Source organism: Chiloscyllium punctatum, chromosome 22 (genome assembly GCF_047496795.1).
Source record: "Chiloscyllium punctatum isolate Juve2018m chromosome 22, sChiPun1.3, whole genome shotgun sequence".
Taxonomy (NCBI): Eukaryota; Metazoa; Chordata; class Chondrichthyes; order Orectolobiformes; family Hemiscylliidae; genus Chiloscyllium; species Chiloscyllium punctatum.
Genome location: NC_092760.1, coordinates 80,741,969 through 80,762,274, shown reverse-complemented (window position 1 = coordinate 80,762,274; position 20,306 = coordinate 80,741,969). Strand labels below are relative to the sequence as shown.

Here is a 20,306-nt window from a genome sequence, read left to right as displayed (position 1 = left end):
TTAAGGACTATTAACTACAAAAACATTCAAGAAAATGTCACTCAAACAGAGATATTCAAATCTGCAAAAATTAGGAAACATAAGAATTATGCTCATACTTATGACTTTTAGAGAGGTATACGTCTTTGTAAAATAATTTCCTTTCTGCCATTTTATCTGCTCAAATCTCTAATCCTTCATATTGCTAACTCATTTCTTTGATCTCGTAACTATACCTTTAATGCACTTGTCCAAACTGGGTCAGATTAACAAAATATTATCCCTTATTCAATAATTATTCATGTGTTAAAAAATAGAGCATATCACAGTTGAACCAGGTAGAAAACAAATCAAGTGATTCAAGTAAAGTTTGTTTTTAAATAATCCACAAATCCAATTGGCAAATTTAAGTTTGTAACTCTCCACCTTTCAATACTGCTGAAACCACATTAAGGAAAAGAGCAAAATAACAATTTCATTTACAAGTTTTACATCTAGAAATTAACTTATTACAATATTAAATATTGCAAATTCCAAAGAAAAGAGTAACTTTGTAATAAATATTAGAAAAACTGTATTAATACTATTTCATTCCTTTTGTAAAACAGGCAACTATTCTTCCTAAACACTTGTCAGCCATAAGTCTGTTTCCATGCTGTATTGACTACTCAGTCCAACTTGTCCATGCCAACGAAGTTTCGCAAACTAAGCAAGTTACATTTATCTGCGTTTGGCCCATATCGCTCTAAAGCTTTCTTATTCCTATACCTGTCCAAATGTTTTTTAAATGTTGTAACTACACCTGCATTGACCACTTCCTCTGGCAGTTCATTCTACACACAAACCACCCTCAATGTGCAAATGTTTCCCCTCAAGTCACTTTTAAATGTTTACAGTGGAGAAAGAAATGAAAGCTCGGGAACTGAAGGAAATACATATTGATGTCTTGAAGAGTCTGAGTTACAAATGAGAAAGTGCTGGAGATCTTAAAAAAATAAAGGTGACTACAGCTCCAGGACCGGGCTCAAGTATATCCCAAAATGTTGTGAGAAGTTAGGGAAGAAATTGCAGGGCCTCAAAACAGGGATATTTGTGTCATATATGGCAACAGGTGAGGTACCAGAGGACTGAAGAGTGGCTAATGTTATGCGTTTATTTTTAAAAGGCTGTAAGGAAAAGCCTGGAAATTTAGACTCATGGGTCTACACAGTAGTGTTGGGTAAGCTATTGGAAGGTAGTTTGACAGATAAGATTTACATGCATTTGAAAAGGCAAGGACTGATTAGAGTTAGTCGGCATAGCTTGGTGCATAGGAAATTGTGCATCACAAAATCTTGACTCAGTTTTTTTTTTGAAGATGTAACCAAAAAAATTGATGAGGGCAGAGCAGTAGACGTTGCCAACATGGACTTAGTAAAGTCTTTGACAAGATTCTACACGACAGACGAATTAGTTAGATCACATGGGATTCAGAGAAAGCTAGCCAAATGGATACAAAATTGGCCTGACAATCAGAAACAGAAGGCATTGATGGAGGATTGTTTTTCGGACTGGAGGCCTGTGGCTGGAGGTGCTGCTTTCACTTCTGTTTGTAATATTTATAAACATAACATTTAGTTGAGAATTTAGGAGGCATGGTTAATAAGGTTTGCAAATGACACCAAAATTGGTGGTATAGTCGACAGTGAAGAAGGTTATCTAAGATTACAAAGGAATCTTGATCAATTGGGCCAATGGGCTGAGGAGGGGCAGAAGGAGTTTTATTTGGATAAATGCAAGATGTTGCATTTTGTTTAAACAAACAAGAGCAGGACTTATACTGTTAATGGTTAGCCCCTTGGTAATGTTTTCAAACAGAGACCCAGGGTTTCAGGTAGATAATTCTTTGAAAGCATCACAGGTCAACAGGGTTGTTAACAAGGCACTTAGCATGCTTGCCTTCATTGCTCAGACTACTGAGTATAGGAGTTGGGACATCATGTTCAGGCTGTATGGCACATTGGTGAGGCCACTTTTGGAGTATTGCATAGTTATGGTCACCCAGCTAGAGGAAGGATATTATTAAATTGGAGAGTGTTCAGAAAAGATTTACCAGGATGTCGCAGGGACTGGAGGGTTTGACTTAAGGATAGGCTGGGACTTTCTTTTCACTGGAGCAAATGCGATTGAAGGGTATCTTACAGAGGTCTATAAAATCCTGAGAAGCATAGATAAGGTGAATAGCAAGCCATTGGCTTTCAATGGGAATTTTGAATATTTTTGTTTCTCAGTTTGCATATCTCCAAGAGATGCATTTTATGTTCATCCCAACAATTGAGGATGGTGCTGATGAATCACACATTTTTTTCCAAACAGAAGATCATAGGAGTTTTTGATTTCCTTGCGATGAATCCTCTGTACCAACATCTACACAGGACCTTTTCATTCTGATAGTTAGGATACGCAAATGTGAAAATCAGAAAGTGATGGAAGATCAATAATGCATCAATAATATAAGAGCCACACTCAGCTAGTAGGAGGCCTGTTTTCATTTTTTTAAACAACTTGAGATTTAGAGAAAAAGAGGATGAGACAAATTTAAACTTCACATGTATGGCCTTCACCCAATATTATTACCAAAATTATATGCCAGAATGCATAGCATTTAGACAATAGATGCAGGAGTAGGCCATTCAGCCCTTCGAGCCTGCACCGCCATTCAATATGATCATGGCTGATCATTCTCAATCAGTATCCTGTTCCAGCCTTATCTCCATAACCCTTGACTCCACTATCTTTAAGAGCTCTATCCAATTCTTTCTTAAATGAATCCAGAGACTGGGCCTCCACTGCCCTCTGGGGCAAAGCATTCCACACAGCCACCACTCTCTGGGTGAAGTAGTTTCTCCTCATCTCTGTCCTAAATGGTCTACCCCGTATTTTTAAGTTGTGTCCTCTGGTTCGGCACTCCCCCATCAGCGGAAATATGTTTCCTCCTGCCAAAGTGTCCAATCCTTTCATAATCCTAAACGTTTCAATCAGATCCCCTCTCAGTCTTCTAAACTCAAGGGTATACAAGCCCAGTCGCTTCAGTCTTTCCATGTAAGGCAATCCTGCCATTCCAGGAATTGACCTCGTGAACCTACGCTGCACTCCCTCAATAGCCAGAATGTCTTTCCTCAAATTTGGAGACCAGAACTGTACACAGTTATTCCAGGTGTGGTCTCATCAGGGCTCTGTACAGCTGCAGAAGCACCTCTTTGCTTCTATACTCAATTCCTCTTGTTATGAAGGCCAGCATGCTATTAGCCTTCTTCACGACCTGCTGTACCTGCATGCTTGCCTTCATTGACTGGTGGACAAGAACACCCAGATCTCTCTGAACAGCCCCTTTACCTAATTTGATACCATTGAGGTAGTAATCTGCCTTCCTGTTCTTGCCACTTGCCTGTTATAGCCAATTCAAACGGCAACGTCCTACATGTTTGCTTGGAGAGCATATTTGCCCATGAGACTTCAGATCATTGAGGTTCATTTTAGTTTTCTCAAAGTCAGGTAACATGCAGAAAAACTGCATTCTCCTTACTGAGTTAGGAATAACAATAATTCATTGCTGAGACTGTGACCTACCTACTCTTACCAAAGTTAAGATTAATAGGAAGCAAGTTTTATCAGAAATACTGGACTAATTGTTACATGGGAACAATAATTCTAATACAGTCATAATTAATTCTACCATATAAAATCTTATTCACAATACCAAAATAATGGTGTTGAGCAAATGACCACAATGAGTGGATGATGAAATAGCTTAATCAATTTGAACTGAACTACATTACTAATGCACATTGAAATCAACTGCTGAAAATGTGAAAACGGATGTACCAGTACTTTAACTGAAGCACGATACGCGTTGTTTTAGAGTGCTGCTATTCTGATTGCTTTTCAGATATGCAACGTTGAATGATATTGTGAATGCTATTTAACTATGAAACAAGTAAACCAAATAAAACGCACAATATGTATTTTAAAATCCTTCAGTTTACCAAGGAAAATTGCATCAAAACATCTCCCACTGAGCTCTATTTATGGCAAATCCTCAGCAATGGCCTTTACTCTACCAACAATCATACTGCCTCACTCTTTAGCTTAACTTACAAGTTTAATCTTTATGTTAAAGACCTGTTCCAACAGGAACTCCTTTCTCTCCGCATCAAGTTGCTTTGGTCCTATTTGATTTCCAAGAAATGAAACTAGGCACTGCTCAATTATCTTTCCTTGTGACAATAGATTCTAATTGACTTCATGCTGCCTCCAGAATTGCATGAATTGTCTCTGGCTTGGATTCCATTGATCCATAATGCTTCTGCTGCTACTTAAAATCTTACGCGCTTCATGCTTCTCTTCACCTGTTTCTTAAATCATTCTTTTTGTTTATTTTGATTGGATTTAAGTCTTACCCGCACCTAGCAGTCCTGTCTTTACTTTGCTTGTGTTGTTTCTATGTGTTGTTTCACTTTTGCTGATCTGTTACTATGTGACACTAACATCAGAATATCCTGGTAAACTGATTAACATTCTTTTCCTCCACTGGCAAGCTTCATCAGTGATTCAGTTGATATTTTATTCTCTCAAATATCGACTGATCCAACCATTTTCCCAGTTGGAACTTGACCAGTGGCTCCTTCTTGCTCGCTCCACACAGTCTGCCCAATAAATATATTACACAATAGTGTTCTGGTCCATGGATTTTAATTTTCAACTGTTACGTATTGTCTCTGCCCTGCTCATGAAAGAGTCTCACCTAATTTCAGCTCTGACTTCTTAATCCAAATTTATATGCTCATTCTGGTGTTAATTTTAATTGCTGCTCTAGGCCAAGATCCAATGGCTGGGTCTTTCAATTTGCGAATTAGGACTGTGCCGCCCCATGCCCATGTGAAATTTGATTTGATAATGTTGCATTGAAAACCTGATGTCAACACCCTGCTTTCCATTAATATTTTCGGCAGGTGCCAAAAAAATCAATAGCTGCTGCAATTTTAAAGAAATGATAAATAATTGAATTATTAACAAGTCAATTAATTAGAACTTTATGCTTTCCTTGCCACAATATGATTAGTTTGCTTATGCATGTGATAGAATAGTATCCCTGCTTTTTCACCAAGATGGTGCAAAATGGAGGGGGGGGGGGGGGGGGGGGGGGGGGGGGGCAGGGCTTATATACTGTGGTGTGTGCTATGTGTATCTGAGGGATCCTCATGACCTAAGATCATAATCTCCCTTTGTGCATCTTCACATGGCCTCCAAAACCCACAAACAACCCACTTTTAAAATTAATGCGACTAAAAAAAGTTTAAACATTGGTCTTAAAACATTAGAAGAATAACAGAAGGCTTATAGCACAGAAAGAGGCCAATAGTCAATCTTCTGTGCTGATCAGAAAATGACCCACCCGGTCTAATCCCACGTTCCAGCACTTAGACTGAAGCGCTGCATGTTCCAAGACTTCATGTGCACATCTAGACACCTCTTAAATGAGTCAAGGGATTCTGTCTCTACCAACATTTCAAGCAGAGTTCCAAATCCCTGCCACCCTCTGAGTGAAAATCTCCCATCTCCCCTGTAATCTTTCTATTTTAAATTTATGTGATATAAGTCACTGGCCTCTCTGCTCAGTTAAATAGGCATTTCACAAACTTGTACACCTCAATGAAATCGCCACTCATACTTCCCTGATCCAAAAACAACAAACTGCATATGCCCATACAGTCCTGGCAAAATCCTTGTACATTTCCCCTATACCACATGCGGTATATCTTTTCAGCAATGAAGCATATAGAACTGCACACAGTACTCAGGTTGTGGACGGAGTACGGATTTCTACAGTTCTAGCATAACCATCTTGCTCTCATATTCCATACCTTGGCTAAAAAAGAAACAGGACAATAAAAGACTCTTATCCACCTTATCAACAGTCCTGCTACCTTTAAGGATCTGTGGACATTCGCTCCCCTCCAACCATCAGCATAATTTCATTTACTGTAAGCTTCGTTGCCTTGTTTGATGTCTCCAAGTACATCACCTACACTTATTGATTTCCATTTCATATTTTTCTGCCCATTTCACATGTCCACTGATACTCTCCTGCTGTCCACAGTTATCCTCCATGCTATCAACCAAGTAGCAAATTTCTGTGTTGCCCACAAGCTTCTTGATCATATGTTCAGGCTTTTAATATATGTCATAAAAGGTAGGGGGATCTACTACTGAGCTCTGCTGAACCCCAATGGAAACAACCTTCCAAATGTAAAAATAAATCTGTTAACAATGATCATTTGCTTCCTGTCACAGTCAATTTTGCATCCTGCTTTCTACGATCCCTTGAATCCTATCAGCTTTCTCTTTGCCCAAAAAAATGAAATCCAATCTCACTACCTAACTATATTGCTTTGCAAACCAGCATCAGTGGAACCTCTGGTTTCTCTACCTTATGGTGAAGGCATCTTGTCTCAAACTTGTTTCTGTTCATCCCTGGTAGCAGTAAAAACAAACTACAAACAAACAATTGGAGTAAAGATTGGGAAGAAAATAACGAATAATCATAAAATAATTAGAATTTGTTTTCTTGTATATTTATATTAAGATGGCAGGGAGGGATTGATTTAAACAATGACCAACAAGTGTAACTCTGCTCCATTTCAAAAGTATTTCTCTTCTTGTAAATTGGAACAAAATATTAGCATATTATTTAGAGGAGACTATCCCAACTTGATACACTTAAACTGTAATCTCCCACTACTAATACCATGATAGCACTTGCAAGAAAGTACAATTAGTGTGACAAGTTTAAATTTCTCATGATATATTTTATCATATGATTGATTAAAAATAGGCATGGGCATCGATAATTAATAATATTATTGGATTAGATTAGATTCCCTACAGTGTGAAAACAGACCTTTTCGGCCCAACAAGTGCAAACCGACCCTCTGAAGAGTAACCCACCCAGACCCATTTCCCTCTGACTAATGCACCTAACACTATGGGCAATTTAGCATGGCAATCCACCTGACCTGCACAACTTTGGACTGTGGGAAGAAACCGGAGCAAACCCACGCAGACATGGGGAGAATGTCTGTGTGGAGTTTGCACAGTCTGCCAGAGGCTGGAATCAAACCTGGGACCCTGGTGCTGTGAGGCAGCAGTACTAACCACTGAGCTATCATGCCGCCCAAAATTGTATAACTGTAATTTATAACAGATATACTTTACATAATAAACAAATGCTGGAGATCAGTGGGTCAGACAGCATCCATGGAAAGAAATCAAGCTAACGTTTTGAGTCCAGATGACACTTCACCAGACATTAAGTAATACTTGACTAATTGAAATATTGCAAACCAAATCTAATGTTCTTTCGTTAAAAACTGCTGCATGTACAAACCAACATTCCAAAACTCTTTTCTGATGTTGAGCATTGAAACAAATGTAGCTAATAAATTATACGATCTCAATATCTATTCTGAAGTGACCACTGCCTTTGTGGCAGCCTGGGTTCATTCTTCCATCACCATCCCGCAAAACCAATTCCACTTTATCAGAGTCTTCCTAAGTGGAGAAAATGAAACTCTCCCTCCCTTCCCAACTGGAGGCCCAAACACTGCACCTGGCTTCACTGTTTGCAAAGTGGTCTCTGATACATGAGGGAGACCTCACACAGATTGGTTGCTAGCTATGCTGAACACCTCCAGTCAAGCAGCTGGCGCGATGCTGAGCATTCAGTCACTTGGCATTTGACCTTTGTGTCCTTGGCCTTTTTCATTATTTTGGCAATGCTCAACATAAACTTATAGAACACCTCATCTTTTTAACCAAGGACTGAACATTTTTTTTGGCTGGTATATCCTGAAACCACTGCCATTGAAGGAAGTATGATCTAGTGATGCCCTATTAGAACATGCTCAGTGAAGGACGTTCACCCACTTGCTGATGACCTACTTTTCTCAAGCCAACTTGCAGGTCGCAGAGGATTTATTTTCGCCAGCAAATGCTTCATGTTTCTGTTGCTCTCTTCCATTGTGCTGTAAATATTCATAATTTCTCAATGCCTATTTCTAATTTTTTTTAATTTGTGTCCCACTATCTGCTTAGTACCATAATTCATTTTATGGCACAACTCTCCCTGCCTCCACCTCATCAGTTTTTCTGCTAAACACACCACGCTCCTTCCCCTCACAACCCCAACCAAGTCCAAGTTGCTTAAAAATTGTTCCCTCCCTCACATCTCCTGGTTGTTTTGAAAAGTTGTTAACCTGAAAAGCCAGTTATTTTTTCTCTCTATGCACACTACCTAACTTACTGAATGGTTTCTATTAAAATGCAGCCTTTGGAGTTCTTCCACATCTCCAAGTATCTTGTTTGATTTACACCTGTGTGGAATATTATTGCGCTGTAAGAAATGGACTTTGACGAATTAGAAATCATTGCATGTCAATTTTTGAGTGTTAAAAGCATGCATCAACCTCAAGGTTATTGAAGATATTGACTGAGTGACTGTTCTGTGGAGCACCGACATTCTGTCCATAAAGAGGACCTTCAACTTCTAGTTGCCTGACACTTCAACACACCACCATGTTCCCATATCAATATTTCTGTCTCAGGCATGCTACAGTGCTCCACAAGGCTCAACTCAAGCTGGAAGAACAATGTCTCATCTTCCAACTTCGGGACCTTACAACCTTCAGTCCTCAAAATTGAGTTTATTAATAATAATAATAATAATAATAATAATAAAGCATGAGCACTTCTTTTCATGTTTATTTACCAACCCCACACCAGAGGTCCGACCAAGACACAGCACAGCCAACCCATTTGCAACAATGCATAGCTCCCATTATCACTTATTCAGCTTCCTTCTTCCCTGACCGACTATCGACAATCCCTCCTGAAAACAACAAATGTTGGAGATCACAATGGGTCAGACGGCATCCAAGGAGAGACAGCAAGCAAATGTTTCATCTAGACTCGAAATGTTAGCCTGTTTTCTCTCCATGGATGCTGCCTGACGCATTGTGATCTCCAGAATTTGTTATTTTCAGTACAGATTCCAACATCTGCAGTAATTTGCTCCTCTCAACAATCCCCTCTATCCACCTAACGATATTCCTCTCTTAGACTGTCGCCACTTATTCGCTCACTCCGTTCTGCCACCACCCCATCATCAGCATAAACATACCACTTCTTCATACCTACCAGGTCTGAAGAAGTCACTGATAGCCGTTCTTCATGAATCTTATGCCCGAAACTTCGATTCTCCTGCTCCTCGGAGGCTGCCTGGCCTGCTGTGTTTTTCCAGCACCACATTTTTCAACTCTGGTCTCCAGCATCTGCAGGCCTCACTTTCTCCTGAAGAAGTCACTGGAATGGAAACATTAACTCTTTCTCTCTACAAATGTTGCCAGACTTACTGAGTTTCTCCAGCAGCTTCTGTTTGTTATTCAATGTGTTTGAATTTATTTATTGAATTTATTGTTACATGTACCAAGGCATAGTGAAAAGCTTTGCCTTGTGAGCAATACAGACAGACCACATAGTTAAATAGCTGAAAATGTGTTGCTGGAAAAGCGCAGCAGGTCAGGCAGCATCCAAGGAGCAGGAGAATCGACGTTTCGGGCATGAGCCCTTCTTCAGGAATGATTCCTGAAGAAGGGCTCATGCCCGAAACGTCGATTCTCCTGCTCCTTGGATGCTGCCTGACCTGCTGCGCTTTTCCAGCAACACATTTTCAGCTCTGAGCTCCGGCATCTGCAGTCCTCACTTTCTCCACATAGTTAAATAGCATAGATAAGTAAATAATAGGTAAACAGCAGCAAAAACCAAAACACAGGTACAGGCGAATGCCAAGAGTTTGTCAGTCCATTCAGTATTCCAACAACAGTAGGGTAAAAACTGTTCAAAACCGGGTGATGTGTGTGTTCAGGCTTCTGTACCTGCTTCCTGATAGTAGAGGTTGTAGAAAAGCATTGCCAGGGTGGGATGGATCTTTGAGAATGCTGACAGCCTTTCCTTGACAGCGTGCCTATTAGATGGGAGGTTGGACTTTGTGATTGTCCGGGCCAAGTTCACCACTCTGTGTAACTGTCTCCAATCTTGAATGGTACAGTTGCCACACCAAGTAGTGATACATCCAAACAGAATGCTCTCAATGGTGCACCTATAAAAGTTGGCAAGGGCATTCACCGTCATGCCAAATTTTCTCAGCTGCCTGAGGAAAAAAAAAGAGATGTTGTTGGGCCTTTGTAACTCGTGCATCCACACGAAGAGTCCAAGAAAGCTTATATTGACGACCATTGCCAGGAGCTTGACACTCTCCACTTGTTCAACCTCTGTGCTGTTAATGTGTAGGAGGCATGCATAACATCCCACCCAAAGTCAACAATGAGTCCCTTGGTTTTGCCTGCAGTGACAGCTAGGTTGTTGTCAGTGCACCATTTCTCCAGGTCTTCCACCACCGGCCTGTAGTCTGTTTTGTCGCCATCTGAGATTCGACCAACTATGGTGGTGTCATCAGCAATCTTGTAAATGCCATTAGACTGATATTTGGCGATGCAGTCATGGGTATACAGTGAGCACAGTAGGGGGCTGAGTATGCACCCCTGGGGGGCTCCAGTGTTGAGTATTAGTGAGGATGAAATATTGTCCCCAATCTTCACTGATTGAGGCCTGTGGGTCAGGTCATTGAGGATCTCGTTGCAGAGTGTGGGGCTTAGTCTGAGATCAGTAAGTTTAGTTATCAGTCTTGAGGGGATGATAGTGTTGAAGGCTGAACTGTGTTCAATGAGTAGGATTCTTATGCAGCTGTTCTTGATGTCAAGATGTTCTAGGAAGGAGTAAACGGCAAGTGATATGGTATCTGACATGGATCTATTGGTCCGATAGGCAAATTGGAGTGGGTCAAGAGTAGTGGGGAAGCTGGAGTTGATTAATGCCATGACCAGCCTTTCAAAGCACTTCATGACCACCGAAATTAGGGCCACTGGGCGGCAGTCATTGAGACATGCTGCATGAGCTTTCTTAGGAATAGGGATGATGTTGGCCCTCTTGAAACAGGCAGGGACAGTGGCCTGCTGCAGAGAGAGGTTGAAGATGTCAGAGAAGACTCTCCCATGCTCTGAGTGCACGGCCTTTAACTCCATCCGGTCCCATCACTTTCCTTGGATTCACACTAAGGAAAACTGACCTGACCTCTGATGCAGTAAGTGTTGGGATAGGTTCGTCAGGACTTGTTGGAACAGGCATTACCTCTCTGCAGAAATTCTGCTCAAAAGGGAGCATAGAAGGAGTTGAGACGATCTGGTTGTCCATTAATAACTAGAGAATTGCTGGTTAGAAACTAGTTTCCCTCCAAAACAAGCAATACCCTAACTTGGAACTATGTCGCTGTTCCTTAACTGCCACTGGATCAAAATCCTGGACCAGCCTCACATGAAGTGCAAAGGTTCAAATGGTATTCCTCACCACTTTATCAGGGGCTACAAATGTTAGCCTCTGGCTAGCTCACATCCAGTGTACAAATAAATATAAGTTGCTGAAGCTTTTTGTCTTACAATTATCAAGACAAAGACGAAAAATCTGAATTTCAAAATCAGCAACCGTGTGCGACAAACAACTTGGTAAAACGTCTCTCTTTTTCAGCAGTATTCAAATTCTATAACACTGAACAACAAAGTTGCTTGCAGGCAATAAAGTACAAAAATAAACAAAGAACTGCGTGTGCTGAATATCTGACAGGAAAACAGAAATAGCCGGAGAAACTCAGCAGGTCTGGTAGCATCCGTGGTAAGTAGAGGTAACATTTCGGGTTCGGACTCTGGACTCGAAACAATAATTCTGCTTTCTCTCCACAATTGCTGTTAGAGCTGATGAGTTTCTCCAGCCATTTTTGTTATTGAATAAAATACAAAGAACAGATTCATGGACAGGAGAGGGTTGATAAAGCTCAATCATAAATTGTAGGTGACCACAAAGTTCAGACTCACCTGCCCCGGTTTGGGTGACAGAAAATCAATCACCTCCCTAACCATCACAGGTCTGTGCCAGCACGGAGGCGAAAATGAACTTTTCTCCCTTTCTTGCGAGTTGGTGGCCGGGTCCAGACAGGCTGGACCCTCAGTATGGTGACCCTCCCGAAGGGCAGCCGACTGGGAGATGCCCCTTCTGCAGGCCAGAGGCGGCAGATTCCAACACCAGCCGCCCAGGCCTGGATGATTGGCCAGCTGAAATTTACGGTTACCCAGCCAGACTGCAGCAGCTCCGACGGGCCTGCAGCTCATCATGACCCAGGAGGGCATGATATTTACCTGGTGAGGTGAACAATTACCCTTAACAGAGCCAAGTCGGTGTGTTTTTACAACCGAGCCGGAAACACTGCGGTTGAGCAGCGCACATGTTTTCTCCTCCCCGCCCCCTCTCTCATTCTGGAATATTGGACGTAAACGTCACCGCTTAAATTTCGCACCGATCTTGTCATGACCATTAAGAAAATCCGCTTCCTAAAATATCACTGACAGGACAACGTCCGCCCATTTAACATCCCTGAAATCGGATTTGTTTTGAACCCTGTCCAACAATACTATTGCAACCAAGAGGCCTAAAATAGTGGGCCCATATAGTTATGAAAGGCATATTTCATTCTCGACTTGAGAAGAGTTACAACTACTTGCAAAGATAAATTTTAAAATGCAGTATGGGGGAGGAGGGTGAGATCGCCGATGAATTCGCCTCCCAGTGAGGCCTTGGTAGACAGGTAAACATTGTTCACAGAGAATGGTCGCCCGGAGGGTGATGGAGGGGACACCCAAGGCGCCGTGAGACAGTATTGGGGGAGAAGGTGTCCCACTGGGACGGTAATCGAGGGGACATCCATAGTACTGTGAGATGGGGCGCCCAACCCGGACGGTAATTGAGGGTACACTCGCTCGACATTAAGAAGTGGGCTCGTCCCACCCGGACGGTAATCGAGGAAACACCCCAACCGTCCGACGCGACTTGCAGAGGGGTGGAGGCGCTGGGCCGGTGCTGACGTCATGCGCAGTCCCCGACCAATGGGAGGGCGCGCTCGCAGACGGGGACGGTTGGGGTTTGAATTTTTTTTGGCGGGATCCCTCGGAACAGGGGGTCACGGCGGGAGCGACTGAGTGGCGGGTAAAACAGGGAACCCGGTGAGTGTATAAATCATCTCCCTTTCACACACACCCTCTCTACCCCGTTTGCGCGGATCGCAGTCCCGCTCAGTTGTCTCTCTGTAAAAGCGGACGCTGGGACGCCTGAATGTCAGAAGAAGGCTATGTCAAAAATGGGCTCTGGGTGGGTCACTCTTCCACCACCCGCCCCGGGACCTCCATCTTCTTTCCCACACCCAGTAACCGGGAGGGAGTGTGAAGGGACCCGGTCTGCACCCACAGGCTGTGTGTCCGATATAAAGGGACGGTAGAGTCGCCGCCAGAAGACCGTGAGAGCTGTTGTCTCGACTGGTGGTGAAGGTCAGAGGTCACGCGGCACCAGGTTACACCAGGTTAAAATTTTAAACCACCAGCTTTTGGCAGCGCTTGCTGTTTCCTCAGGTGAAGTGCCTGATGGTGGTTTGACCTGAGGGTCACCACGCCTCCTCTGAAAAAAGGGGTTGGGAAGGAGAGTCCTCAGCTGGTGAGGGAGGTGAAACCCCACTCTGTTTATATATATATTATTCCGCATTGCAAACTTGCCTTTTAACTATCTGAGCTAACTCGTGCGTATAAACGTATTCGCCGCTGCACCCAAACACTGTGGGAGATGTGAAATAGCCAAAACGTCGTACTCCGCGAGCGACTGGCTGCATCTGAGGTGAGACAGTTTCACCAATGACCTTGCGAGCTTTAACTGATCTTTTCCACTGATGGTTCACCTCACTTAATTTACAGCCATGCTACCTCAGCTGCCATTGCCCTTCCTGTACCTTCTGCTGTTGGCTTTGTTGGCATCAAGTTCTTGTGTCCCAAGAATGGCCCCATAGCACTTAAATTTGGTAACTTTGTTTCTATCTGAGATGCTCCTCGCAGACCTAATTTTCTCTCCTGCTATTACAGACTGTATCGATGGTATTCAACACTCTTGAATGTAGGCAATGATGTGGCAACCAGATTAAATAGTTGCTTTTTATTTCCTTTTCTGTTGATTTATGGAATTGATACTGGCCAGAAAAAGGTAGCGTAATTCCACTGATTCTCCTTCAAAAGACTTCCATATGGATTAATTTGCATTTAACTGAAAGGGCAAATGGGACCACCCTCAATTTACTGTCTCATCTGAAAGATTAAATGTGACAGCTTGGTGCTTTGTAATAAAAGCAAAAAGGACTGGAGCAGCAGATCAGGCAATGTCTGTGAAGAGAGAAACATTTAACTTTTCAACTCAAATGACTGCTGCATTCTTCTGTACTGCACGGGAGTGTCATTTCTGTTTTATTTTACTGTGCTTATGCCTAGAGTGGAACTTATACCTGAAATCTTAGAGTCATAGAGATGTACAGCATGGAAACACACCCTTCGGTCGAACCCGTCCATGCTGACCAGATATCCCAACCCAATCTAGTCCCACCTGCCAGCACCCGGCCCATATCCCTCCAAACTCTTCCTATTCACATACCCATACAAATGCCTCTTAAATGTTGCAGTTGTACCAGCCTCCACCACTTCCTCTGGCAGCTCATTCCATACACGTACCACACTCTGCGTGAAAAAGTTGCTCCTTGGGTCTTTTATATCTTTCCCCTCTCACCCTAAACCTCACCCTCTAGTTCTGGACTCCCTGACCCCAGGGAAAAGACTTTGCCTATTTACCCTATCCATGCCCCTCCTAATTTTGTAAACTTCTACAAGGTTACCCCTCAGCCTCCGACGCTCCAGGGAAAACAGCCCCAGCCTGTTCAGCCTCTCCCTATAGCTCAAATCCTCCAACCCTGGCAACATTCTTGTAAATCTTTTCTGAACCCTTTCAAGTTTCACAACATCTTCCCGATAAAATCTTGTGCTTAAACTTATTTATTTGTGGGATGTTAGTGTCGCTGCCTGGCCAGCATTTATTGTCTGTCCCTGGTTGCTCTTGAGAAAGTGGTAGTGATAAACTGTCTTTTTTAACCACTGCTGTTGACATGCTCTGGTTTCTCCACAATGCCATTTTAAGAAGGAATTCCAGATATTGACCCAGTGATAGTGGCAATATATTTCAAATCAGGATGCTGAATGGCTCAAAGGGGAACTTGCAGGTCGAGGTGCTGCCAACTTAGCCCTTGTTGATGCTCTCAAGTACCTGTAAATTACCTTCTAAAATAGTATGGATTTTGTATACAATGATTTCTCACAATATTTGATAATTTCTTTCTTTCTCCTTTCCTTCTGTGAAGAGATATAGTTTCCACTTATTGCAAATTATCAATTGTCTCAGTTGTGTTTGGAAGCTAGCAAGCCTTTGTATTTTACAGGGAAATTGGGAAATTCGACATGTGCAAAGTTCCTTTGAATTCGCAATCGGTCTGCATGTTAAATTTCTTCAGAGGATCATCTTCCCTTCATTCTTTGACTGTATTGTTGTGGTTTCATTGTGGGGGATCAGAATGCGCAGTTCATGCAGTTATTGGCATTTTTACAAAGACACTCCTGTTTCTTCAAACAGTGCCATTTGGTGTTTGGACAAGGTATGATCTTGATTGTTGGAGCTCTTCAATGTCCTCTGCGCCTGAGCCACATTTGAGCTGCCTTTTTCTAACATTGGCACATCCAAGTCTCTTGATGCAGGTCTATTCTATGGTTGGATTTCTGTTATGCTTTTTCATAGCCCTACTTCTCTGACGCTTTGTATTTTTTGTATCATAGGAGTGAAAGTTAGGCCATTCGACCCATAGAGTCCCCTCCGCCATTTAATCATGGGCATTTCAAGTCCACTTACCCGCACTATCCCCGTAGCCCTTAATTCTTTGTGAGATCAAGAATTTATCAATCTCTGCCTTGAAAACATTTAACGTCCCATCCTCCACTACACTCCATGGCAATGAATTCCACAGGCCAACCACACTCTGGCTGAAGAAATGTCTCCTCACTTTTATTCTAAATTGCCCCCTTCTAATTCTAAGACTGTACCCAGGGGTCCTTGTCTCCCCACCTAACAGAAACAACTTCCCAGTATCCACTCTTTCTAAGCCATGAATTATCTTGCAAGTTTCTATTAGATCTCCCCTCAACCTTCTAAACTTGAATGAATACAATCCCAGGATCCTCAGCCGTTCATCGTATGTTAGGCCTACCATTCCAGGGATCATCCATGTGAATCCCTGCTGGACATGCTCTCGTGCCAGTATGTCCTTCCTGAGGTGCGGGGCCCAAAATTGGACACAGTATTCTAAATGGGGCCTAACTAGAGTTTTATAAAGTCTCAAAGGAAATCGCTGCTTTTATATTCCAACCCTCTTGAGATAAATGTCAACATTACATTCTCTTTGTTAATCACAGACTTAACCTGCAAGTTAACTTTTAGAGAATCCTGGACTAGCACTCCTAGATCCCTTTGTAGTTTGGCTCTATGAATTTTCTCACCATTTAGAAAATAGATTTCCCCCCCCCCCCCCCCCCCCCACTCCCCATGCCTGTATTCTTTTTTTTTTACAAAGTGCAACACCTCGCATTTGTTCATGCTGAATTTCCTGGACCACTCTCCTCAACTGCCTAAATCTTTTTGCAGCCTCCCCACCACCTCAGTACTATATGCCAGTCCACCTAACTTCATATCATCGGTGAACTTCACCAGAATGCCCGCAGTCCCTTCATCCAGGTCATTAATATATAAAGTGAACAACTACAGCCTCAACACTGAACCCTGCAAGACACCACTTGTCACTGGCTGCCATTCCATAAAAGTACCTTTTATCCCAACTCTCTGCCTTCTGGCAGACAGCCAATCCTCAATTCATGCCAGTTGCCCACATTGAACACCATGGGCTTCACCTTATTCAGCAGCTTCCTGTGAGGCACCTTATCAAAGGCCTTTTGGAAGTCTAGATAGATAACATCCATTGGGTTTCCCTGGTCTAACCTATTTGTTATCTCTTCAAGGAATTCTAACAGGTTTGACACTAATGCATGGAAAAAGGAGGGGAAGTTTGCAGGCTATTGCTCATCTATTGTGAGTGTGGTGCAGAGCCTTTGAGTAGTGTATAGTCTTAGTTGAATAGAGCCATGTGAAAAATTTCTTTCACTCTTGGATTTATTATAATCCTTCCTTTTGGTGAAAACATCTTCTCGACATCCCCTCAATCAAATCCTCTCTCATCCTTCTAAACTGTCTTGATTACAGATCCAGAGTCCTCAATTGCTGCTCCTATGACAAGATATTCATCCTCGGGATCATTGTTATAAACCTTTTCTGGATCTCTTCGAATACCAGTGCATTTTTTCCCTCGGGGCACAAAAGTGGTCTCAGTATTCCACATGCAGTCTGACCAGCGAATTATACAACCTAAGTAAAACATCTTTGCTCTTGCTTTCGAGTCCTCTTGAAACGTATGCTGTGGCTTTGAGGTTATTTTGCCCTGTTTTATTTTGGAGAGGTTGTAAGGTAGAGGTGACAAGCAGTTTACCAAAACCACTGGTGTAAACAGCGTGAGTCCTGGGTTTTTTTAAAGTTAGAACAATAGAAGCTGCATGCATGGGTGTGGCCAGCTCTCTAGACCAGGATTTCTGTTTTGCTTTCATTCATAGGTTTAGCTTTAAGCGCTTGCTGTTGTGGGCTTGAAGTGAAGCTATTTTTCACTCTTGATTACAGCCAAAAGTTAGGTTGCTAGATTGCATGTGAGACAAAATCTGTTTTTTCTGAAATTTGCCTTTTTTGTCAAAGTATGTGTTTATGGTATGTTACTGTATTGGAACAGTTAATTAATTATCATTATTGTATCTATTATTCTGTTAAGTTTTCCAGTAGAGCTAAGTGATCCTAAATTCCTCTTTCTTTGGTCATATTTTAACTATAGTGTTTAAATTATGTTTTGCTTAACATATTTTGACCAGTCGCATAGCATTTGCAACATGGTACTTTACATTAGCCTTAAAAATAACATTTGTTATGGACCAGACCAGACCAGTCCCTCTCCAAATATTTTAAGAAGATAGCCTAGATTCTGCCTTTTCCTTATTTTTTGCGATGTGCGGTGTTCGGTTTCCCCTGAGCCTTCAGAGTTTTGGAATAAGTTGTCAATTAATCTGCTGGTTCTTGGTAGGTAACACTTTATACTTTTAGGATGAGATTAAGGGTATGCTGATTCTCCTGCTTGGTAATGAACATCAATGTTTGTGGGTAGCATATTGTGTTTCTACAATTTCTTTTGCCATGAGATTCATTCTTCTCCTGGGCCTTGCAGTCGGGCTGCAATGAAAGCTGCATGGTAACCTTTCGCAGCTACAAAAGGTCATTTGACAGAAAAATAACAGATGTATCCAAATTAAAGTGTGTGCAATGGTTAACGACAGCAATGTTAGTGCATGATGATTAACCATCATGTATGTGACTTCCCAAAGTGAAACGATAACTGGCTGTAAAAGTTGTTCATTTGTTTTCTCAATATAAGCTTTTTAAATGGAAGCTAACCAATTTGGTGCAATCACGACTTTTAATGTGGTGGGCAAGGCCTTGGACCTGCCTGAGGAGCCTGTTGGTAGTATCTCAAGGAACTTTCAAAATAGTGATTGTCTTTTCAGTAGTCTCCATTTGACATTTTGCTTATTAATTTATATGATGTGGGCATCACTGACTGGGCCAGCATTTATTGTCCATCCTAGTTGCTCTTCAGTTGGTGCTGGTGAGTCTGGTTAAATTACTGCAGTTCATTTGGCATAGTGGATTTGTGATGCTGTTAGGGATCGGTTCCAGGATTTTGACCCAACGACCCCTGAAGAAATAGCAATATATTTCCATGTCCAGGTAGTGAGTGGTTTAGAGGGGACCTTGCATGTGGTGTTGTGCTCGTATAACTGTTGACCTTGTCCTTCTAAGTGTTAATGGTCATAAGTTTCAGAAGTGTTATCTAAGGAAGCTTGGTGAATCTCTGTGGTTCATCTTGTAGATGGTACACACTGATGTTTAGCCAGCGGTTGAGAGTATGGATTTTGACAAGCAAGTGGGCTGCTTTGTCCTGGATGAACTGAAGCTGCTTGGGTATTGTTGACATTGTACTCAGCCACTTAAGTGTGGAATATTTCATCATCCTCCTCACTTGTGCCTTGCAGATGGTTGGCAGCCTTTGGGGAGTGGGGAGGTAAGTTACCATTGCAGGATTCCTAGCATCTGATGTCCTCTTGTAGCCAAAGTATTTATGTTACTTATCCAATTCGGGTGCGATAACTGACCTCCAGTATCCGCAGCTACCTTCCTTTTGTGCTTGACTTGACTCTGTGAAGAGTTTCTACTCTTTGCTTGGGCTGCTTGCTACCACCCAGACAAAAAAGATTAACTCAAGGTGAGAGTGACTCTTCAGTTCAGGACTCTATTTGATCATGTCTGAACCAAGGATGCAAGGAGATCAGGTGCTGACAGGCAGTGGCAGAACCCAAACTGAGACTTCATGAGAAATCTATTGTAAAGTAAGTTATGCTTGTAAGCACTCTTGATGACCTCTAATTTTATTTCTGATGAAGAGTATAGTGGGGTGGCAATTAGTCGAGAGTTTGGTGCTGGAAAAGCACAGCCGGTCAGGAAGCGTCCAAGGAGCAGGAGAATCAATGTTTTTGGAATAAGCCCTTCATGCCCGAAACATCGATTCTCGGGCTCTTTGGATGCTGCCTGACTGGCTGTGCTTTTCCAACAATACACTGTCTCGACTCTGATCTCCAGCATCTGCAGTCCTCACTTTGTCCTGGCAGTTAGGTGAGTTGGATTTGTTCTGTTGTCTTTGTGTAAGACATACCATATTTTCAGGTGGTTGCTGGTGTTATAACTCTACTGGAGCAGCTTGAGTCAGGGTGCAGCAGATTCTGAGGCACAAGCCTTCAGTACTATTACTGGAATGTTGTTAGGGCCAAGAGCCTTCATACGATTGAGCTGTTTCTCTCCCCTTTTTGTAGTCTGTCTGGGGTCATCTTTTGTCTGGAAGGGTTTTCGGGTGCCTATGAAGGCATTGATAATTTCCCCAAGTAAAAGTCCAAGCGTCCCACAGTGCTTTTTATCTTACTTGACACTGGTCTGGTGATTGGGATGGTCATTAAAGTTGATTACCTGTTGTCTACTTGTCTTGCACATAACCTTTAACTGTAAGCAATGCTTTCATA

The 20,306-nt window shown here is 42.2% G+C and overlaps 2 protein-coding genes across 5 annotated transcripts in view; one reads left to right on the top strand and one right to left on the bottom strand.

Annotated features, from left to right (window-relative positions):
- The window catches only part of mettl15 (methyltransferase 15, mitochondrial 12S rRNA N4-cytidine), a 142,695-nt gene extending 129,537 nt beyond the window's left edge, over nt 1–13,158 (bottom strand). The window contains exons 1-2 of one of the 2 annotated variants that reach the window (XM_072592720.1): nt 12,000–12,147; nt 9,214–9,378 (exon numbers count right to left, since the gene is read on the bottom strand). In XM_072592720.1, coding sequence (XP_072448821.1) covers nt 9,214–9,324 — 111 coding nt within the window. In that variant the 5' untranslated portion in view covers nt 9,325–9,378; nt 12,000–12,147. Of the gene's footprint in view, nt 1–9,213; nt 9,379–11,999 lie in introns of both variants that reach the window. The other variant, XM_072592719.1, reaches the window with a different exon arrangement.
- The window catches only part of kif18a (kinesin family member 18A), a 103,049-nt gene continuing 95,805 nt past the window's right edge, over nt 13,063–20,306 (top strand). The window contains exon 1 of one of the 3 annotated variants that reach the window (XM_072592715.1): nt 13,063–13,181. The gene's annotated coding sequence lies outside the window, so the exon portion shown is untranslated. Of the gene's footprint in view, nt 13,182–13,253; nt 13,843–17,363; nt 17,510–20,306 lie in introns of those variants that run through there. The other 2 variants (XM_072592716.1, XM_072592717.1) reach the window with 2 other exon arrangements.